General features: G+C 36.4%; 1 protein-coding gene across 2 annotated transcripts in view; it reads left to right on the plus strand.

The window, feature by feature from the left end:
* The window catches only part of SP4 (Sp4 transcription factor), a 74,651-nt gene extending 59,141 nt beyond the window's left edge, over window positions 1–15,510 (plus strand). The window contains exon 6 of one of the 2 annotated variants that reach the window (XM_059073944.2): window positions 12,087–15,510. In XM_059073944.2, the coding sequence (XP_058929927.1) occupies window positions 12,087–12,334 (248 nt within the window). In that variant the 3' untranslated portion in view covers window positions 12,335–15,510. Of the gene's footprint in view, window positions 1–8,237; window positions 8,281–12,086 lie in introns of those variants that run through there. The other variant, XM_067042642.1, reaches the window with a different exon arrangement.
* Window positions 15,511–24,573: the final 9,063 nt, after the last annotated feature.

Raw genomic sequence — 24,573 nt, forward strand, 5'->3', positions numbered from 1 at the left:
TTTTTTCTTTTCTGTATTTTTACCTTTTCTTGTATTTTCAATGAGATTCCTTAACTTTAGCTTCAGATATTTCTATTGAATTGTTTTTTAATTTCCAAGATTGCTTTTTATTGTTTCTTTTTTTATTGCTTCTTATTGTATAAATGCAGGAGCTTACTGGAAGTCTGTTTCCTCCAAAGTCTTTTTTTTTTTTTTTTTTTTTTGGTCTATTTTCTGAGGTTGTAGGTTGACCTGCACTGTCCAGTGATCCCTGGCTTTTGTTCAAGTAGATGAAGATGATGATTGATGAATATGTTTAAGTGAAGGATTGTGAGCTGGTGGCTTTCTCTTTAGGAAATTGGGTTTGAGCACTGTGTGTTATATTGGAAGATACCTAATTATCAATATATAGTAATACAGTGTGGGATCACATTTCTTTAGATACAAATTCTCAAATATTTTGCCCCAATTTTTTGATAGTAGGGCTAACATTCCATGTATAGGCTTCAATTTACTGTTTTATGCTCCATGTCTCCCTCCCATTATTTTGAGTTCCAGACTTCTACAGAGTTCTGCAAAAGAGAGATTGGCTCTCTTCTAGAATATATCCTCTTCCTTGATAATCTCTATCCTAATTTGAAGAAATTTGTTATAATCAAATTTGTATAACAATGCATAACACAACTGAGTTTCACAGGATTTTTTCCCTCTTTGTTCTCCCAGCTTTGGCTCTGTGGGCACTGAATAGCAGGTGTAGGCAGCAAACACTCTAGGAGAAACCATGTATATCTGGCAAGAGAACTGAGCAAAGGGGCCCTGTACTCCAAGGCCAGCTCTGTTTGTAAGTTGCACTGTAGTAGTGGCAGCATAAGCAACTAAAAACTTGAGAAAATACCCATGTCTTTGGTTAGAGGGACCAGGAAATACTGAGCCCTTGTTTTCCAGCAAATGTGAGGGGAATCACTTATTTTTCTCTCTTGTCATTTCACCCTGAAGGCAATGCCAGTCATAATATATGTGTAGGACAATAAAGGAAGCCTCAAGAATTCTGGCTTTCTCGCCAGAGAAACCAGGAAAAGGGACAAGGGACACTGGGGGTTGGAGAGTATGAGGGAAAGTTTGGAGAGGTCTATAAAAGGTGATCCTCAATTTTGTGAATGGAACAAAATAAGTTCTGGACTCACCCCTAAACTGCACATGCACGGAACAGCCCCAAAGAACCATAGCATGGGCCTCAGAGACTGACCTGTCTTACAAACCATCACCTAATTCCTAGCATGTGCTGGGCAGACCCAAAGAGCATAATAAAGTATTTGAAAATAAATTAATATTGGAACTACTGACCAAAGAAGGCAAGATAGAACTTTTCACGTGAACCTAAATGTGTTTGTTTCACTAAAACAAAATTTATTCTCCAGAGGATTTGTAATAGGACCCAGAGTCGCCACAACACAGTATCAAAAATGCCTGGATAGGGCTTCCCTGGTGAGGCAGTGGTTAAGAATCCACCTGCCAATACAGGGGACATGGGTTCCAGCCCAGGTCTGGGAAGATCCCACATGCTGCGGAGCAAGTAAGCCCGTGTGCCACAGCTACTGAGCCTGTGCTCTAGAGCCTGTGAGCCACAACTGCTGAGCCTGTGCGCCACAACTACTGAGCCTGCGCTCTAGAGCCCGTGAGCTACAACTACTGAGCCCACGTGCCACAAATGCTGAAGCCCGCACACCTAGAGCCTGTGCTCCGCAACAAGAGAAGCCACTACAATGAGAAGCCTGCGCACCCAGCGAAGAGTAGCCCCCACTCAACGCAACTAAAGAAAGCCCGCATGCAGCAACAAAGACCCAACGTGACCAAAATAAATAAATAAATAAATTTACTTTAAAAAATGTCCAGGATACAATCCAAAATTACTCAACATATTCTGTATCTGACTATGATACAAGATAATCCACAAGTTAGAATTATTAGACAAAGACTTTAAAGCAGATATTATAACCATCATCCGTGGAGTAAAGGTAAGCATGCTTACAATAAAAGGAAAGGCAGAAGTTCTCACCAACAAAATGTGGCAGAGTTGGACAGCCACATGAAAAAAAGAAACTTTGACCTACATACCTCATATGTTTTATAAAAACTAACTCAGGGCTTCTCTGGTGGCGCAGTGGTTGAGAGTCCGCCTGCCGATGCAGGGGACATGGGTTTGTGTCCCTATCCGGGAAGATCCCACATGCCGTGCAGCGGCTGGGCCTGTGAGCCATGGCCGCTGAGCCTGTGTGTCTGAAGCCTGTGCTCCGCAACGGGAGAGGCCACAACAGAGAGACCCGCGTACAGCAAAAAAACCCAAACAAACAAACAAACAAAAAAAACTAACTCAAAATCACTCAGACCTAAATCTAAGCCTAAAACCGTAAAACCTTTTAAGTATAGGATAAAATCTTTGTGACCTGAGATTAGACCAAAGTTTTTAATACAACATCAGAAGTACAATCCATAAAAGAAAAATTGATAAACTGGATTTCATAAAAACTAAAAACTTTTGCTCTGTGAAAAATTCTGAAAACACCAGACACAGACTGGAAGAAAATATTTGAAAATCATACATCTGACAATGTACTTTTATCTAGAATATATAAAGAATTCTCAAACCTCAACAGTATGTGAACAACAGTACACTTTTTAAAAATTGGCAAAGGATCTGGACACTTCACTAAACAGATTATATATGTGGCAAATAAGCACATGAAAAGATGTTCAACATCATCTTTTATTTGGGGGAATACAAATTAATACCACAACAAGATACCTGTGTACACTTATTAGAATGGCTAAAATGAACACCAGGGCTTCCCTGGTGGCTCAGTGTTTGAGAGTCCGCCTGCCAATGCAGAGGATACAGGTTCGTGCCCCGGTCCGGGAAGATCCCACATGCCACGGAGTGGCTGGGCCCGTGAGCCATGGCCGCTGAGCCTGCGCATCTGGAGCCTGTGCTCCGCAACGCGAGAAGCCACAATAGTGAGAGGCCCGCGTACAGAAAAAAAAAGAAAAGAAAAGAAAAGAAAAACAAGAACACCAAAACCCTGACCATTAGAAGTACACGGGAGATTGCAGAGCAACTGGAATTTCCTTGCTGGTGGGAATGCAAAATGACACAGCACCTTTGGAAAACATTTTGGAATTTTCTTATAAAAGTTAAACATACACTTAACCATATAATCTTGCATCCACTCCCAAGTATTCACTCCAGCTTTGAATATATATGGCAGATTTATTTATAATCACCCAAACTGGTAACACCCCAAATGTCCTTCAGCTGGTGAATGGATGAAATATTGTGGTATATCCATACATTGGAGTACTCTTCCCCAATGCAGAGGAATTAATTACTAATACACACAGCCACATGGGTGAAATTCAGATGCATTATGCTAAGTGAAAGCATCCAGCATTGAAAGGCTACCTGTTGAATGATTCCATTTGTATGATGTAATAGAAAAATCAAAACTATACAAAAGGCGAACAGATCATTGTTTTTTAGTGTGTGATGGAGGAGGGAGTTTGACTGAAGAGACATAATGAAGGATTTTTTGGAAGTGACAGCCAGTTCTTCTACATTTGAATTTTGGGGATAGCTACGTGACTTAATGCATTTATCAAAACTCATAGAACTATGTAGCCGAAAGAATGAATTTTACTGTATGTAAATTAAAACATTTTCAGAAGTGTGAGACAACTCTTATCTTTGCGAAATTGCAGTCTAAAAAGGGAGAGAGATTTTCTAGTTTATTTTTATTTTAACAATCCAAAGAATTTCTTGCTCATCCTCATGCATATGTCTCAATGTCTTGCAACATGTCTCTTTATCAAGAATGACAGGAGTTAGAGCCAGAGGGACTCCTGAAAATGATTTTGTGCAATTCCATCATTTTATAAATAAGGACTAAACTTAAGTCTTAACAGGTTGATTGACTTCTTTATCAAGGCCTCAAGCTTAGTTCCTTGAGCCAAGTTGAGTTATTTAGTAATGGGGATGAATGAGCCATGGAAGCAGTAGAGTAAACAAATTCAGACAGGCAGTAACAGTAGTAGTTAACATATCTGATCCCCTTCAGTGTGCTGGGTTTCTAAATGCTTTTTAAAAATCCATTTTCTCATTTTATCCTTTGAGCAATAACATGAAATAGGTATTTCTGTTATTCCCAGCTAAAAATGAAGAAACTGAGAATTGGAGAGAGAAGTTGCCTAAAATTATATGACTGGGAGGTGGAGCAGAGTCACCTGGACTAGAATCTAACTCATACAAGAAAGAAAGTATGATATGTCAGAACCTACAAGCAGTTCAGTGTTTGAGAACCATGATATTTGTGGCAATAGATAAAACAGAAAAAGGTAGGCAGAGGTCAGTAGGATGTTATGTACTATTTGATTTTGTTTTTTTCTGCAGCCATAGGAAATAAGGAACCATTGAAAGTTTTCAGCAGATAATCAGATGGTCACCTTTTCATTTTAGACCATTTAGTATTTGTATGGAGGATAAATTTATAGGGAATAATTTTGAGACCAATCAGCAAAGACAGTAAGGACTTTTGGTAAGATACCAACTAAAACAGAAGTTGTAAGGTATATTTGGGACCAGTTTAAGAGATGTTTGTGTAATAAAATTGACAGGACTTGGTGATTAATTAGATGTGAGAAGAGAGATGAAAGGTACCAATGATGACTACTACCAGTTGAAATGGAGAATGCAGGAAAGGGATAGGTATAATGTAGAATTGTCTATCTCCTTTCAATTCTGTTGATTTTGCTTCTTATGGTTTGGGGCTCTGTTGTTAGGTACATATATGTTTCTAATTGTTATATCTTCTTGGTGGAGTGACACTTTTATTGTTATAAAGTATCCTTCCTTGTCTCTAGTAGTAATTTTTATCTTATTGTTCTAGTATTAATATAGCCATTCTGACTCTCTATTTGTACAGTGTATCAGTTTTTTGTCCTTTTACTTTTAGCCTATTCATGTCTTTGAATTTAAAGTGAGCCTCTGCTAGAAAGCGTATAGTTGTATCATGTTTTTTCTTAATCCAGTCTGTCAATTTCTGCCTTTTGATTGGAGTATTTAATACATTCATGTTTAATGCAGTTACTGGTAAGGACTTCTGCTATTTTGGTATTTGTTTTCTATTTGTCTTCATGTCTTTTATCTTTTTTGTTCCTGTGTTTCTCCATTATTGACATTTTGTGTTAAACACATATTGCTCATGTGTTATTTTAAATACCTTGTAATTTCTTTTAATATATGTATATATGTATGCATATATATATATATATATATATATATATATACACACACACACACACATATATATGTATGTATGTATTTTTTTTAAGTTATTTTCTTAGTGGTTGCCTGCTCTGGGGATTGCAGTTCACATCTTAAAACAGTCTAGTCTGGATTAATACCAGCTTTATTTCAATTGCATGCGAAAGCTTTTCTCCTACATAGCTCTGCCTCCACTTCTGCTGTTGTTTTCACTAATTACATATTTATATACTGTACCCATCAACACAGATTTGTAATTACTGTTTTATGCAGTTGTGTTTTAAACTAGATATGGGAAAAATGAGTAAAAAATGCATTTACACTGTCTTTTATATTAATCTATGTAGTTACTTTACCTGGTGTTCTTTATTTCTTCATGTGTATTCCAGTTATCATTTAGTGTCTTTTCATTTCAGCCTGAAGGACTCCCTTTAGTGTTTCTTATAGGTGCAGATCTGCTAATGACAGATTCCTTCAGTTTTTATTAATCTGGGAACATCTTAATGTCTCCTTATTTTTGAAAGATAATTTTTCTGTATATAGAATTCTTGATTGACAGGTTTTTTTCCTTTTATCTCTTTGAATATATCATCCCATTGCTTTCACACCTCCATGATCTCTGATGAAAAAAATCAGCTTTTTTCTTAATGATGATCCCTTGTAGATGATGAGTCACTTCCATCTTGCTGCTTTCTAGATTCTGTCTTTGTTTTTCACTTTAAACAGTTTGATTATTGTGTCTCAGTGTGAATTTCTTTTCATTTAACCTACTTGAAGTTAACTGAGCCTCTTCAATGTGTATATTAATGTTTTTCTTCAAATTTGGGGAGTTTTCAGCCATCATTTCTTCAAATATTCTTTTAAAAACCTAGGACCAATAAATCTCTCCCTCTTTGCTGAGAGGCTTTGTGTGCATGTTGGAGCCCCCATCAATACTCAGCCAGACAGTTGATAATGCTACCATAGTCTTCACTTTCTGCTTTTGCAGAGCCTCAAAGGATAGGCATAAGTGGGAGTTCGGTTCTTCTCAGCCCTTTCCTGAGTAGACTCACAGCCCTAAGCATGTATGTGGCCTTCTAGATTCCAAGGAGTATGTCAGCTTTTTCTTTTAAGCTTTTTCTTTAGTCTGCTTATTGTTTGGCCCAAGTATTATTCATTGTTTTGGACGTCCATGAAGTTAAAACACTTTCCTATAATTGTTTTAGACAAACACATGCCCTTCTCTACCCCTGGAATAAGACTTTTTGCATTGGGGTACTTCCAAGGAAGGTTAAATACAAAAGTGTTTTAAGTGGGATCCTCCAAAGAAACAATGATGATTCTTTGGGAAAGAAGTTTTGAAAGGGCTCCAGCTCTGTTCTGTTTCCTCTGGTGACTACCAGGCTGCTGGGGAGTAGAAAATGGAACTAGGCAAGCACAAAACTTGCTCTTCTTACCAAAATTCAGCCATTTTCTTTATTAAACACTCCCTGAGTTACTGGAACCCTTGATTAGTTTCCAGAGTCTGAAAGGGTTGATTTGATTGTTTGTTTTTTTTTTCCCAGTTTCTGATTCCTTCAACAGAGGAGTGGATTTTTGGAAGATCACCATGTTTACTGACATTACCTCTTTCATAGTTTGGGGGACTTTTCCCCTTTATTTCTGAGAATTATAAGGATTGGAAAGTTAATGAGTTCTGTTTGCAACATGTTGAATGATAGTTTCTATGGCACATCTTGGAAATGTTAAATTCATAGTTTAGGAATCTGGATCTTGATGTACCTATCCATTTATAGATGATAGTTAAAACCATTAGAGTAGATAAGATTGCCTTTTTAAAAAGTGTTGATAATGAAATGACCAAAGGGCTTCTATATTTGAGTAGATAATTGCTGAAGGAAGAAATGAAAAATTACTCATAATGCACATTTGATATCTCCAAATTTATGGTCTCAGATCTCAGCCAGTATCTCAGAACAGCCTATCAATCTTATTCTTTTTTTCAGCTTCCTCATTACCTTCGCAATTACCTAAACCTCCTTTAGTCTTCTTAATTCCCTTGTCACTCCCAGTTAACTTCCCCTTACTCTGTCTTCTACTTCAAGAAAATTTAAGCCATATAATTTCTCTCAAATTATCAATCCTCTCCCTTTTAATTTGCTTTTATCCACAGGTAATGATAGAGGAGAATTGAGTGTATTTATGAAAAGATTCATTTAGATATTCTAGGCTGAGGAGGTAAGGGAGAGTGTCCAGGAGGGACTGATAGGTCCCTCCTGATAGACATTGGAGGGATCCAGGGGCTACAAGTTTCTCAGTTTGAATAATGAGGTTTTTTAGAACAAATCAAAATATGATTTCTGTAGAGTGAGTTATATATAAAAGTCTGGTAAGAAATTGTATATATGCTACAAATGGATGTTTAGTTGAAGTTATTCATTGAGCAAAGGGTGTGTTTTTTACTTAGCTGTAATAAATTCCAGACATTTAAAAATGTCCCTGTAGTGGGTTGAATTGTGTCTCCCAGAAAGATATGTTTAAGTCCTAATCCCCAATATCTGTGAATGTGACTTTCTTGGGAAATAGTTATTTGCAGATGAGATGAATTAAGATGAAGTCATACTATGCCTAGTGCCTAGTATTTAGGACCTAGTGGACCCTAAATCCAATTAATGGCATCCATGTAAGAAAGGGAGAAGACACAGAGACACAGGGGAAAAGGCCATGTGAAGACAGAGGCAGAGATTGGAGAGCTGCACCTACAAGCCGATGAATGCCAAGGATTGCCAGAAGTCACCAGCAGCTAGGATGAGGCAAGAAAGGATTCTTCTCTAGAGCATTTGATGGGTGCATTGCGCTACTGACGCCTTGATTGGGGGCATCTGTCTCCATAACTGTGAGAGAGTGAATATCTGTTGTTTTTAAGCCACCCAGTTTGTGATTTTTTGATTTTGCTTTTTTGTAGTAGCCCTTGGAAACTAATATAGTCCCTCAGTTCACTCCTGAAATTACTTTATTTGATTAATATGCAGGTATGTTATCAAATGACAAACTTAGAAATAACATCAGTAGTCCGTAAAGTATGTTTTATATATTACATTAGCTTAAGTTTGAGGGCAACACTTTGAAAATGAGATTGTAGGCAGAACTATGGCAGCTAGATAATTGGCTCTTGATGGGTACCTCAAATACATAAAGCTTAAAAGATCTGATTTAGTTCCATTTTTTCTTTCAAGTCTATGATTCCATTTGAAAATCTCAGCAGATTTTTTTTTCTGAGAGAAATTACTGTTAATATCATGTTAGGAAATAATCTACATAATTTCTAAATATGAATCTTCTACTTAAATCCTTTTCAAATACTACCATATTTTAATAGTTGTATAATACAGCTTGGCATTTTATTAATAATTTAGGTGAAATAAGCATTTTTTCCCCTATATTCAGTGTATTAAACCAAAATCATTTTGCTTACATCCTTGAGATTTTCGTAGACAAATAAAATTTGGAATTTCTTCTTGATATGCTTTTGATACTTGTGATGCAGATATTTCACAGATCTTGATCCATGTAACAGATCAGCTGTAATTTTTTTAAATTAGGCTTTACCTGTTTCAAGACTATATCTTATATAACTATCAGTTCTCTATTGCTCCTACAGCAAACTACCACAAATTTAACAGCTTAAAATAACACACATTTTTATATCACTGTTTGTTTAAGTCTGAAGTCCTAGTAGGCTCAGCCGGGGTCCTCTGCTTAGCCTCTCACAAAGGTGAGATCAAGGCGTTGGCTGGGCTGTGTTCCCTCCCGAAGGCTCTGGGAGAGCATCTGCTTCCAGACTTAACGCTGTCAGCCAGATTCAGCGTTTGCTGTTGTAGGGCGTAGGTCCCTGTGTTCTTGCTGCCTGTCAGCAGGGGGGCAGTGGAGCTGGCGTTTGCTCCTGGAGGTGACCCACGTTCCTTCTCACACTTTCCACGTGGCACCCCTCCAGCAACAGCGGGTCAAGTTCCTCTCACACTTCTGATTTCTCTGATTTCTCTTGCTGCGTCTCTCTGACTCCAGCTGAAGAAAGCGGTCTCCTTTTAAGAACTTAAGGGATTAGATTGGGCCCACGCAGATAATTCAGAACACTCTCCCTTTGTTAACCTTTTGCCATGTAATAAAATGTATTCACAAGTTCCAGGGATTAGGGCACAGACATCTTTGTGGGGGATTGGGACATTTTGCCCACCATAAGTAACTAATATCTACAGTTTTGATAATTAGTTGCATTAATTATAAAAAGTATTAACCCTACTAAAAATAATTATTAAAATAATTAAAATAATTATAAATATAAATACAAAAAGATAGTGTATTTAGTTAGTACAAGAACCCTGTACCTCCTGTATCCATATATTATAAAGTATAATGATAATGTTTGCTACGAGGTAAGAGATTTAGAAATTGTCTTACACCACAGAAAACACACTTCTTTGTGGAAAAGGTTAATAAACTGAAACGTCATTCCCCTAATGATAGTTAAATTGTACAACATAATTTACTTATTTTGAGATTTTATTCAACTTTCCTTGCTTGAAATTAATTGGATACCCGCACCTGTTAGGAGTAGACTAGAAAGTCCACACACAAAACATGTCCCCATCATTTCTCATTTATCTTACAGTTTGCTGGTGAGTAGGTGGGGACTTGAATTTCTTTCTCATTTGGTACCTGTAGCTCCATGTGGTTACAAATGACTCTCTCAAGATAACAGAGTCTTCTTAAAGTTAGAGACTGACTTGTTCAGATTTGTATCACCAGTGCCTGGCACATTACAGATGTTCCACAAATATTTGTTGAAAAATGACTGAGCTCGTGAGTACCACAGCTAACAAATGTTTATTAAACAGCCAATGTGTATAAGTTAATCACCCATTGATTCAGTGTTTACTGAATGATCTCGTGCCTTCAAGCCATCACTACCTGATTTCTTTCTGATTATTCTTGGCCACTGTTGCTGTAAAAGAACAGAGTTCTCTACTACAGGTGATTTAGTACAAAAAGCCTGAACTAGAAACCAGGTGCCTTGAATTCTGCTCTGATATTAATAAATTGTATGATTCCCAAGCAAATTAATTAATTTCTGAGCCCCAACTTACTCATCTATAAAATGAAAATGTAAAATAAGATCCTTAAAATTTCTTCCAGCTTTTAAATTTGTACACTGAGAATTTTTCTTTTGAAGTAAAATGGGAAACTTGAAAGATAAAAGAGTTCAAGATTGATCCTAAACATAAACCCTCATTTAATTGTTTTTAGCCCTTGTCTGGCTGTTAGCATTTATAAGATGCAAGTTGTTTTACCTTAAACCTTAACAGCCTTTATTTTTATTTATTTATTTATTTTATTTATTTATTTTTTGTGGTATGCGGGCCTCTCCCGTTGCGGAGCACAGGCTCCGGACGCGCAGGCCTAGCGGCCATGGCTCACGGGCATAGTTGCTCCGCGGCTTGTGGGATCTTCCCGGACCGGGGCTCGAACCCGTGTCTCCTGCATTGGCAGGCGGATTCTCAACCACTGCGTCACCAGGGAAGCCCCACCTTTATTTTTAATATCTTTAAGAATTTTGTCTCAACCATTTATTTATCCTTTCATTTAATTTTTCAAGACTGAAAGAGAAAGAAAATTTCAATTAGACACCTCAAATGCAATTTTTAAAAAATAAAACAAACATATAAAGAATAGGGGATAATATCTGACACGGGCAAACTTGAACCTATAGATTTTCTATGAGTAAGTCAAAAGCAGGGCCAGGTAAAAGAAGTCAGCTGAATTGAATTTTCTTATCCAAGTTCTACTCTCAGACTGGGAAAACATTGCTTCTTTCCCTTAAGTAACAATTTTAAGGGAAGGACTAAAGCTAATAGTTTAAACATTATGAACGTGACGATATACCAATTAACCAATTTTTTGTGCCCCACCCATTATACACAAAAATAAAAGGACTTTTTTCTAAAATACAGAAGTAGTTAGCTCCAGTAGAACTATCTTATAACTTAGAGAGAGAATATGTAAGGATCACTCCATGTACCAGAACCTAATAGTCTTAATTCTGCAAGACCTAAAAACTCTGTTAAATTTGAAATGTAGTGTTTGCCTCACTCTCATTTTTGCTTTGTGAAGAAACTCAGTACACTACAAAATTATTAACTGATTTTATTTGAAGTAGTTCTAAGGTATTTCCTGCCTCTAGGCATTATATTCAAAACCCAGACAATAGTTTTTAAGGAAGGGCGAATATGAGCCTTGAACATTATGTATTGTTATACCTGGAAGAGATTTTTGAGATCATCTGTTAGAGACCCTCTTATTTTGTAGATAAGGAAACTGAGGAAACAGCTTTTATTTTCAGTTCTTAGCAGAATCATGACTTTAAAGTCATGTACTGCACTGTGTGTTCAATGGCATTTAAAAATAAAAACATGGGGCTTCCCTGGTGGTGCAGTGGTTGAGAGTCCGCCTGCCGATGCAGGGGACCACGGGTTCGTGCCCCGGTCCGGGAAGATCCCACATGCTTCGGAGCGGTTGGGCCCGTGAGCCATGGCCGCTGAACCTGCGCGTCCGGAGCCTGTGCTCCGCAACGGGAGAGGCCCGCATACCGCAAAAAAAAATAAAGTTAACAAAATAATAATAATAAAATAAAAAGTAAAAACATGGAAGTATTTTGCAACTACTCAAAAGTATAGTATGACCAGAAAAGAAATTATTTTAAATTATAATTTCATTTAGATAAAGTGAATTACTATTCATTTACTGTTTTTCTGTTTAGGTGAAAAGAGATTTGAATGTCCGGAATGTTCTAAAAGATTTATGCGGAGTGATCATCTCTCCAAACATGTCAAAACGCACCAGAACAAGAAAGGTGGTGGGACAGCTCTTGCCATTGTTACCTCCGGAGAACTGGACTCATCTGTAACAGAGGTGCTTGGCTCCCCAAGAATTGTCACAGTTGCAGCCATTTCTCAAGATTCAAACCCAGCAACTCCCAATGTTTCAACCAACATGGAAGAATTCTGAAAAGTTATTTATAACAGAGACCTCTAGTGCTGCACTTAAGTTTACACACATTTGAAAATCTGGAAATGGGCTGGTCAGGTGAATTACAAAGTAGGAAATCATGTTTTCATTCTTGGCTTCTTTAAGTATTCCCAAGATTTTGGGTCAGCACATGAAGTGTTGAATTTTTAAAAATATAAAAAGCAAACTGATGTACTGGAAACAGATAGAAAAGTATTTCCTCCATATTATACGTTGTAGTTATTTGGAGATCTATCACATAATCTTTAAACTGAATCTTCCCCTCTCTTAACATCATGTGTTAACATGTTTAAAATGACAGACCTCAGTAGTTTGCAGGCTGGACCTTAATTGGACTTGTTTTCTTTGAAAGTACTTTGTTATAAATTCAGTCAGTAATAATTTATGTGGATTTATTTTTTTTTTGCAATAGCACAGAAAACAAATAGTTAACTGATGATAGAGATAATACTTTATTTCTTTAGCTTGATTTTTGGAAAATCAACTGAAAATAGTTTTGGCCGTCTTTTCTAAATATTAGAAATTCTTCAACAGTTGAATTAGATAAGTTCCAAAAAGGTAATCTGAGAGGCATCTCAGATCTTTATTACCACTACATTGTAGTAGTGTGTATGCAGACAATCAGTGAAGTCCAAGTACTTTCTCCATTTGGAGACACAAGAGGAACTTAGAGCTAAACCTTAGGTTAAATTTTAGATTGAAACCTTAGGAAAATACTGGGGGGAATACAAAACTCATAATAGCTTCAGAAAAATAAAATGAGGCAATTTAACAGGTAAGGTTTTGAAGTTAGGATTGATTATATTCCTAACCCTAAGTTGAACCACAAAGTTCATTTTAAATGTTTATATTGGAAATATTTGCATAGAGTTTAAATTGTTCTGTAGTTTCATATTCTGTAAATATGAGTTATGTTGACAATGTGCAAAATTCTTTATGCTTTGACTTGGTAGCCAAAGAAAGAATTATCACACTTTTTTTAAGGCCAGCAGAAAATTATCTTTTAACTACATTACAATTTCTGTTTTCCTCTTTACTAAAAATTAGTGAATCCTGTTTTATTTCTAGCACTGTGTTAGAGGCTGATTAAGAATTTATAACACAGTAATGTCTTTATGTTATGCCAATAACTGAATTTTCCCTAAGAAGACAGCCTAACAAATATATAACAGATGTGATACTATGAAATAAAAATTATTTTTTAAAAATCAGAATAATTTCAGTCAATTAAGTGACTAAAGAAAAAATGTATTTCATTGTTTATACAAGGGTCTTAATAGGAAAGATGGCCAAAAATTTCATATAAAAAAATTGGGAGTATACCAGTAGCTTAAATATTAGGAAGATATTTCATAGTTTAAAAATATATTTACAAAGAATTATAAAGGAATTGGAATTGACCATTTGAAAACTAAAGTTTTTAACTGCTCGGTTTATTAACACCATTAGTTTGGGGACTGTTTGAATATAGGTGTATGTTTTCTTTTGCATTCCCTATTATTTCAGGAAAAGTACTACTCATGCGAATTCTCTTCCGAAATTGTGATGTTTCTTGTATTTTTGATGAAGGAGAAATACTGTAATGATCACTGTTTACACTATGTACACTTTAGGCCAGCCCTTTGTAGCGTTATATAAAACTGAAGGTCTTTTGTGCTTTCAGTTTGTATAAAAAAGCTTTGAGATTAAAGGAAAAAAAATTTTTACACTGTGGTTATAAATTTCAAGTTTCTTAAAGCTTTTGTAGACTTGTAACAAAGTCTTTAAATTTTAGTTGGATTTTGTAAATTGTTTTGTATATTTTATTTAACGTACTCTTAACAACTGATGTATCTGGCTTTAAAACATCAGAATCAGTTTGTTGCTTTGTTTGGTACAGAGGAGCATTTGGTAGTATTAATTTTAATTTTATTATATAGGAGCTGAAACATCAAATATATATTTTATCTATCATTATGCTACACAATCAGTGCTATAAATTTTTTTATGCAAAGAAACTTTCGTAATGTTTGAATCATGTTTCCTCAGAGTGACACTTTTTGTTGTTGTTAATACCGAGTATGAGCTCTCTGCACCATTATTCCATGAACCAAGTTTAATGCATACCTATGTATGCTCCTCAGAAATCGAAGTTATATTTTAATCAACAATGAGGCCTATTATAAATTTAACAAACTGAATCTGGATAGCTTTATAGCATATAAAATATATTAATTTGTGTTAGCAGGTGCACATTTCACCACTGAAATTAGAAATCTTTTGACAGTCTGTTCTGCATACCATTCTGAATCCACTCTTCTGTCTTATAAGAATCGTAAATTTCAGTGTCCTTTATTTGACTCAGTGGGATATAGCTGTTATAAGTAATAGGGCACAGATGTGCAGTAGAGTCTTGTTTAATGACATTTCACTGTTCATTCCCTTTGCCACTGTTATAAAACTTTTCTTTATTGTAATTATCAGTGCAAAGCTATGTATTTATCATGGTAGAACTCCAGTGTTAGAATAGTTTTTTCTTACAGTATACTTTCTTTGGTTAGTTTGTGTATGTGTTGCTGATTACATTAGAACTTGATGTTAAGTCATTATTTATCACACTCTCATGAGAGCAGTAATAAAAGTGTGTAATCTAGGAGAAAAAGTTAATTTGTCAAACTTAGATAAGCATGATGTTTAGGTCCTATTTTTCAATTTTATAACTGTTTTATTGCAACAATATTTGTATTTAAGTCTTCATTTTAATGCCTTGTGGTGTTTTTTTATGCATGTCACTAAGTTGTCATCCCACATAAATTGATGTGCAGCATAGGGTATTAAATCTACATAATGATTTTAAAACAGAAATAGTTGATGGTAAAATGTAAATGTTTTGCAAAAATTCCTTATAAAAAGTTTTGTAGTAACATTTCACTTGTAAATTTTTTTTTGTAAAAAAAAAGAAAAAAAAAAAAAGAGTCCAGAAAAAAACCTGTTTCCCATATCCTAGAATTTAGACAATTATTCTGCCAGCAAAGCCTCTGGGGCTGTAATTGACATTTTTACAGTGCTGATTTGTATAAAATTTGTTTTTTGTGGATTTGGAAATAAAATCATGTACAAGTTGTTGCCTGCAATAACAATTGCAAGTAACCTATTAAAAATTCCCTTGAGTTTAACATGTTTCTTCATTTAATTATGTATGCTATAAAACAGCAATAAATTGTTTGAACTATCAACCTTTTTATAATGATGAACAATGGAAAGTAAATGCTTCTCACTAGAAAACATATTGGCAACTCTTCATAATTCCTGGTATTAAGATCTGGTCACCGTTTCTCTGAACGTACTGCCAAAGAACACCAATTCAAATTTCATGTTAATTTGTAGCCATTGCTCTAGACATGTATGGAAATTAAAATTTGATTTAGGGACATTTTTTACTTAAATATTTTTAAGCAATAAATGTTAGGAAATTGTAGGAAGACCTAAAATCGAAAACATAATTAAGATGTTATTTAAGCTTACAAAAACACTAAGAAGCAATGTATGCCATGTATATAGATGCCACAGTCTATAAGCAGAAGCTATTGTCTTTTCCTCTTGGGAGGGCCCTGCAAATCTCATGCAGAACTTTAACGGACATAATGAATACATTACTATAACAACTTTAGTTATCAGATTTCCAAACCCAGGCCAGATTAGATATGGCCAAGTGAGGGGCAGGGGATGTTAGGCAGCAGGGAAGTACATTGATCTACTAACAGAAGACGCCAAAAATTCTTTTTAAATCTGTAGCGATCAAGGCTTACATAGTGTTTGGGTAGATTGCATTGTATAGTAAAACCCTAAGGTAAAGACATGGCTAGTGTAATAATATGTGTTCATAACAATTCCTGAATCAAGAAACAGTTAAATTTATTCTACTCTGCCAAACAAGACTAGTAAGGAATAAATTTTTCAGAAGATTTGTATCAAACTAAAAATGTATACTTCAGTTATCTGAAAAATTCACATTTGGAAGCATCAGGATGATATTGTATAAAAGGGATAATGCAAGTAGTAAACTTTTTCTATTTTTTTATATTTTTTATGTGGTGGTACCAGTTTGATTCTTGGACTTCTAGGAACTTCAAACTCAGAACCAGGAACCAGGAGCCAAGAGTGAGTCAAAGAAAATACCAAAAAAGTAATGCTTTGTACTTTATCATAGATTTTTTTTAAGTAGATTATATTTGCTTTACACTGCTGTGTCGGTTTCCGCTGTACAGCAAAGTGAATCAGCCATACATATATGTATATCCCCTCTTTTTTGGATTTCCTTCCCATTTAGGTCACCACAGAGCACCAAGTAGAGTTCCCTGTGCTATATAGTAGGTTTTCATTAATTATCTGTTTATACGTAATAGTGTATATATGTCAATCCCAATCTCCCAATTCATCCCACCTCCTGCCCTTTGCCCTTGGTATCCATATGTTTGTTCTCTACATCTGTGTCTCTGTTTCTGCTTTGCAAATAAGATGATCTTTACCGTTTTACAAGATTCTACATATATGTGTTAATATACGAGATTTGTTTTTCTGACTTCACTCTGTATGACAGTCTAGGTCCATCACCGTCTCTGCAAATGACACAATTTCGTTCCTTTTATGGCTGAGTAATATTCCATTGTATGTATGTACCACATCTTCTTTATCCATTCCCCTGTTGATGGACATTTAGGTTGCGTCCATGTCCTGGTTATTGTAAATAGTGCTGCAGTGAACATTGGGGGTGCGTGTATCTTTTTGAATTATGGTTTTCTCTTGGTATATGCCCAGTAGTGGGATTGCTGGGTCGTATGATAATTCTATTTTTAGTTTTTTAAGGAACCTCCATACTGTTCTGCATAGTGGCTGTATGAATTTACATTCCCACAAACAGTGTAAGAGGGTTCCCTTTTCTCCACACCCTCTTCAGCATTTATTGTTTGTAGATTTTTTGATGATTGTCATTCTGACTAGTGTGAGGTGATACCTCATTATACTATTGATTTGCATTATTAGAAATAGTGATGTTGAGCATCTTTTCACGTGTTTCTTGGCCAACTGTATGTCTTCTTTGGAGAAAAGTCTGTTGAAGTCTTCTGCCCATTTTTTGATTGGGTTTTTTTTTTTGATACTGAGCTACATGAGCTGTTTGTATATTTTGGAGATTAATCCTTTGTCAGTTGCTTCATTTGCAAATATTCTCCCATTCTGAGGGTTGTCTTTTCATCTTGTTTATGGTTTCCTTTGCTGTGCAAAAGTTCTTAAGTTTCATTAGGTTCCACTGGTTTATTTTTGTTTTTATTTTCATTACTCTAGGAGGTGGGTCAAAAAAGATCTTGCTGCAGTTTATGTCAGAGTATCATAGATTGTTGACATAAAACCACTGGTGTAATAAGTTAGGAAAGTTGAAGCAGTGCTCAGAGCAACACTGTAAATTTATATTTACAGTGTTAAATTTAAATTAAATTTATATTAAATTTATGTATTTATTATAAATTTAAATTTATATTTAAGGTATAGTTCACAGTGCTGTTCATGAGAAAGTCAAGATATCAAGAAAACAAGATGGCATAGCTTGTTTATTTTTATTTAAAATTTCAGATGCTTGAAGAGTGCAGACTTCAGGTATGTTCAAGAAATAAATACTTTATTCTTCAATACATCTGAATTACATATTACTGTATTTACTGCCCAAGCAATAATGTCTGATTCACACACAACCAACTTGTAATTGTGTAGCAGGATTTTTAAGGCATGTATTCCATTCTTTTAAGGGTTGCTGATTAGTGTACGTCTTAGGCTGTGTTCTTCTTTGTAGCAGGTGGCAATGAAATAATTTATTTTTGGATACCTGAGAGTGATTTCAAGTGCAAATAGTAAGAAAGAAATACAGAACAAGGGAGGAAGGAAGATGGTACAAACCTTTGTTTTTGTCTAAGGTTTGGCAACTGCTAGGACAATTTCTCCTGGAGGAAAATGTTCCAATTAATAGGGTTTCTAGATTTCAGAATTTTAATAATCAAGTTTTCATGTATAAAAAGAAAGAAATCAGGGGCTTCCCTGGTGGCACAGTGGTTGAGAGTCCGCCTGCCGATGCAGGGGACACGGGTTCGTGCCCCGGTCCAGGAAGATCCCACGTGCCACAGAGCGGCTGGGCCCGTGAGCCATGGCCTCTGAGCCTGTGCGTCTGGAGCCTGTGCTCCGCAACGGGAAAGGCCACAACAGTGAGAGGCCTGCGTACCGCGAAAAAAAAAAAAAAAAAAAAAATCTAGAATAAAGTATATTAAAAAAAAAAAAAAAAAGAAATCAGTATGCAATTTATAATACTTTAGCCCAGAAAAGCAAGTTATATATGCATGTACATATATATAACAGCGCTTTACAATAAGGATTTGATTTAGCAAATTACATATTTTGTATTAGACTGCACTGACATAAAATCTATTCCCTTTAAATAGAAAAGTTTTTTTCCTGATTAATCATGCATCACTATGCTGCCCACAGTTAAGTACAGATACTCAAGCCTTAAAAGTACATTGTACATTCTCTTATGAAGTCAACCAAGAAAATTGGGTGATAGTCAAGTGGAATTTTCACATGCGCTTATGATATTTGAAATGTTCCATAAAAACAATATTTTCACCACAGTAAAATTTTTTTCAAGGAAATAGTAGCTGTGTTTCCAGTTAACAGTAATCCCTTTGCATAAATGTGGCACTGTTTAAAATTTTTGTTCAGTGGAAACATAATCAACAGGGTTTTGTGTTTCCTATATGTATTTTAATAAAATTAAGTACATGTATATAGATAAAATATATGTTTCAGGACTTAATGATAGCGATGACTAATAGGCTTGTATTTTGAGTCTCTACTCATTGGACAAATACTGAGGGTCTATTTGGTACCAGGCACTAATCCATGTGTCAGACCAAGAATAAGACAAAAAGCCCTATCCCCTGCCCTCACAGTTCACACAGATTTGAAAGTGGTAAAGGCAACGGGGATAAGTAGGCTAAACGTGAAGAGTGCTGGGGCTGCGATTGTAATTAGGGGGGTCAGGAAGCCTCCCTGAACTGATGTCTGAGTAAAACTGGAATTGAGGAAGCAGACCTTGCCGATCAGTATCTGAGAGGAAGCTGGGGGAAGAGGAATCAGCGAAAGGGATGAGCCCTACGCCTGACTGGACCACAGCTAAATTGCAGTAGTCTAGAGGGGCCAAAAACGAGGAGAGCAGGAGAGAGGTAAGAGGTGGTGGTGCATTCTTGCCATGGAGATAAAGGCATGCTCATAACGCAGAGGGGTGAGCACCCTGGTAAAAGCAAAGCCGTGTGACAGATCACTAACTGGGAGGCTGAGGAGTGTGGGCTTGATTCCTGGTTCTGCCACTTACCTATCCAACCTTGGGCAAATTATCTAACTACCACTTCTGCATCCTCTTTTTCTCATTTCCAAAATGGGAATAATACCTCATACGTGTCTTAAGAGGATCAAATAAGGTAACTCTCAAGTCTCTGACACAATAGTATTTAATAGATGGAAGTTATTGTTATTATAACTCAACCCAAAAGGGGGCAGGGAGGATGGAATAGTTCCCAGTTGGACCAATCTTGAAATGCTTTGGGTACCATAATGTTGAAAAGTTAATGCTCAATATCCCATTTAAAAAAAGAAATTTCAGGCTTCCCTTGTGGCTCAATGGTTGAGAGTCCGCCTGCCGATGTAGGGGACACGGGTTCATGCCCCGGTCCGGGAAGATCCCACATGCCGCGGAGCGGCTGGGCCCGTGAGCCATGGCCGCTGAGCCTGCGTGTCCGGAGCCTGCACTCTGCAACAGGACAGGCCACAACAGTGAGAGGCCCGCGTACCGCAAAAAAAAAAAGAAAGAAAGAAATTACATGATGGTCATCTTTTCCCAATGCTAAGCAAAATTAAAGTTTCAAATCTTAGTTATTTTCTAATTTGAAAATGTTAATTTCAACTACTTGCCTACCTAAGTGATAGACAACCAAATGAGTGAACAAGAAGCAAACCAAATATAAACACCCGCCCATCTGCTGTTCAAAAACTTTTATTTTGTTGTTAACGTGTGGAAAATTTTCTATATCTGAAATCATCCCCGATGTTTAGAGATACACTTAAATAAACAAAATGAACCTGAGCTTACAGGGCAAAAGTACTCCTATGTTTTGAGTTCCCTGTTAAATTGCAACCATGAAAAAAAAAATGTGCATTTTGGTGTCCAAATCTTTTCTTATCCTAGACAACTTCCTCTCAGACTTGGTTCAGAAAAGAATAGGATGCTCTGCATTTATGAGCTCTAAGCTGTCTTCACTTAGCTTTTCAGATTCTTTGCAGAATAAGATAAAATATAAACAAATAAATTGTCCAAACTAGCTTCGTGCCCTGCCAGGCTCAGAGACACCTCCGCTAGCTGCTGCCCTCCACTTCCAGCACCTCTTCCATGTCACTACCTTAACTGGACTTCAGATTCTGTTCTTAACTCTGAGTTGCCTCTTTCATTCCCAAGCTAACCTGTAGAGATGCTTTTTCGAATCAGCCAGTCCATTTAGCACACATTGTGTGCCACCAGGTTCAGGCATAAGGGATGCTGTTCCTCTTTTCTGTATTAATCCTGCCTCCTTCCACCTCTCCCTTGGCTAGATTTCTAGAGCACCTCGAGATCCCCTTCCCCGACTCCTAGAATGGGCTGGCTAGCACTTGCAGAGATGGGAGTGCAGTAAGCCTGCATCCACAGGGAGCAGCCAAGGCTCAGATCATGTTGGGCCAGGTTAAGATGAACAAGTCTCGAGTCAGAATCAGAGAGCCAAGAAGTCAGACCCTGGGAGCTAAGATCAGACAAAAGCAAATTACAGGGAAGAGGAGGAAGTTAAACTTGAGCAGTTGTCTCCCACACTCATTCGTCTTTGAAGCATACCTTACTAGATGGCTTGGCTCAAATTGTGTTATTTATTATCTTGCTATGAAATGTGGTTTAATAAATATTTTACTGATAGTATTATTTTTGAGGTGTGGAAACCATAATAAGGTTATATTTTTTGCTGGTAAAATTGTTCCTAGCTTGTATGATTTTATGTTGGAATTAAATACATCAGTAATTCATAGTTCTAAAGGGCATCATGGCTTTGAAATGTTTGGTCACCGTAACATGTTTGGAAAACCACTGTTGAGGAAAATAGTATAAAGGCGAAGAGCAAGCTAACTGAAAAAAGATTCCAACTAAATTCAGCAAAATGTTGTAAATGGTTACGACTTTAACTGTGTTATGTCTTTGAAGCTTTTATGGTAGCTTAGTCTTTGTCAAATATATATATGTGAAGTGTGTGTGTGTATGTGTGCATGTTTGGTGAAGCATCATATATATTTCTAATTGCAGTTTGTAAGTCAGAATTAAGTTTATAAGTTACTATGGTTTTGTATTATAGTCGCTTCCTCTCATTTTCTATAATTATATGGACAGAAGGGTAATATTGTTAGAAAATTATACCCTATTCTAATGATGATGTATAACGTTTAATTCTCATTTTTATGGAGTAAATCATGACTAACAGGGTTATGGGTCCTATGAAAAGAACCTCAGGGGCTTCCCAGGTGGCGCAGTGGTTGAGAGTCTGCCTGCTGATGCAGGGGACACGAGTTCGTGCCCTGGTCTGGGAAGATCCCACATGCCGCGGAGCGGCTGGGCCCGTGAGCCATGGCCGCTGAGCCTGCACGTCCGGAGCCTGCGCTCTGCAATGGGAGAGGCCACAACAGTGAGAGGCCCGCGTACCGCAAAAAAAAAAAAAAAAAAAAAAAAAAAACCTCAGTTCTTCATTTATTTTCTTGTTTGTTTTGTTTTTCAAAATCCAGGGGATGTCAATTTGTGTTAAAAGTCTGTGTACGCAGTGATCATTTTTTAACATATAGAAATATTGAATCGGTATCTTGGGCACACGGAACTAACAGTGTTGTAGGTCAATTATGCTTCAAAAAAATACATCAAACAAACTAATAAAACAAAAGAAGGAAAAAAAAGTCTAGTAAGTATGTCCACCAATTCCATAAGGAACTGGGAGTACTTTTATTCTTATGTCCAATTGTAAATACAGACTTCGACATAAAATAGGAAAAGAAAAAAGGGTGAACATTCCTAAAGAATTTTACTGATCATTTTGTAGATCTAAGATTTACTTGTCTGTATTTTTAGAAAAAGTGTTACCCTGTTTACAAAATGGTTTTAAAATATTAATTTTCTTTTAAATAGTATCCTTATTCAAATCCATGATCTTAACAAATTCTTTAAAGAATTAATGCAATAAGAGGTAATAATCACCAGAGAATATATTCAAATAAAATATTTGTCTTCAGTTTATACATTTTGTTCTAATGGAAATATTGATCAGATTTATGATTTAAGTATTTATGCCTCTTACTAAATATGTCTTTTAACTGGCATTGTTCAGAATACTCTCAAAGTAATTATGATCTCTAAAAAAATGACTGTTTTTTTTTTTTTTGTACGTGAACTATAACTTGTCCTAAAATACCTCAAGCTTGTGAATCCAGAGGACATTGGTTTGTTCTCAAGAATCTACAGCACCCAATCAAAATTTAGACATATTTAGCTATCAGACTAAGCGTTACCCTATTACAAGTTCAGTTCATTCCCTGTAAACAAACGAATATAACAATAATTATTGTTCCTGATTATTATAGATACAGAGATAACAGTCAAAAAATTTAATAACAGACACAGCACAGCACCCATCAATCAGAAGGGATTGATTGGAGGGAGGTCCCAGAGCCCCTCCCTGTTTCTCCATCCTATACTCAACACCCCCATCCATCCCTCCACCCCCACCCCCCTGGCATTACTCCTTCAGTTGCTAGATCTTGGGAAGGTCATGGGGTGGTAGTAGGGGGATTGGGAACCAGAGTGGCTGTTTAGTTTCCAGTATGGAATTATCTCAGCATTTTAATAACCAGTGTGGCTATACTGGTGTCCTAGCTGAATGTGAACAGTGGACAGGTAGATTTATACTCCAAAGTGTGCCATGAAGAGTATTAATGATGTAGCATTTCTTAAAAGAATGCTCCACTGTTACCTCCAGGAATTTCTTCTGTGCTGATAATGTTCCATTTTGTAAGTCTTGTTGCAGATGTATGGACAGTAATAATGACTACAGACATGCCTCTTGGCAGACCACAAAAGTAAGACAGACCCCAATTGCAGAGATGTTAAAATGTGAAAAAAGGTGCATCACAGAATCAATGAACTACACTTCAAGATATGTTTATTTCCTTTCTGCTTCCATTAATCCCCCCTCTCTTCCCCAACACCTTGAGCTTGCCAACTGTAGTTTTGTTGACCATTTCAGGATCAAACTACTGAGATTCACAGGAGATTACTTTATTTGCATTGTCTGTTTACATGGGGAGTTATGGGTTTGCATGGCCACAGGAAACGAACTGTTAGTGTGCACTGAAAGGATTTTTTATTAATTCTAACCTTTCCCAGCCCAAGTAACCTTGCTGTGTGTCACAGAGAATGCCCTCTCTGTAAGGAGCTGGAATTGCTGGGAAAGCTTTAGGGACTTCTTGGTGCTGGTAGAATTTGGGCATTCAATTAGGGTATTCTAATCCTTGGAGATTTGGGGATATTACAAATTATATGTGATATTCTATATCTTGGAACAATTCATATTAGGAATATAAATATATATTTAGGGAGAAAAGCAAGAATGCAAACAATGTTTACTGGTTTAGGAAGAAAGCTTAGCAGCTTTACAGTGGGTACATCAGCAATGTAAATAGAAAAGAGAAAGGCAGATTTACTTGATATAAACTCACTGCTCTCCTCAAATCTCTCTCCACTAAGTAGCACCTATGAAAGGGCTTTGTAAACTGTTGAGCACTAGACAAATGTGTGTGCTGCCTCCACGGGGGGAGGGATCACAAATCCTCATTTAATTCCCACCTGTGCCGAACTCGGCACTTTCTCTGAGATTTCTCCTCATTTCTGATTTCAAAGAAAGGTTTAACAAGCAGGAATAGAAATAATGTGTTTGATACGATGTAGGAGATATTCAGAAATAATTGTGTTTATACTCCCTACAACTTAACTCTCATATTCTTTTGTAGAATTTATTTAATCTCTAAATCCTCTTCTAAACTTCTAGTGCTCCAGAAATAAAACTTTTTTGTTCTCTTAATTA

The sequence above is a fragment of the Kogia breviceps genome, chromosome 9 (assembly GCF_026419965.1).
Source record: "Kogia breviceps isolate mKogBre1 chromosome 9, mKogBre1 haplotype 1, whole genome shotgun sequence".
NCBI classification, from domain to species: domain Eukaryota; kingdom Metazoa; phylum Chordata; class Mammalia; order Artiodactyla; family Physeteridae; genus Kogia; species Kogia breviceps.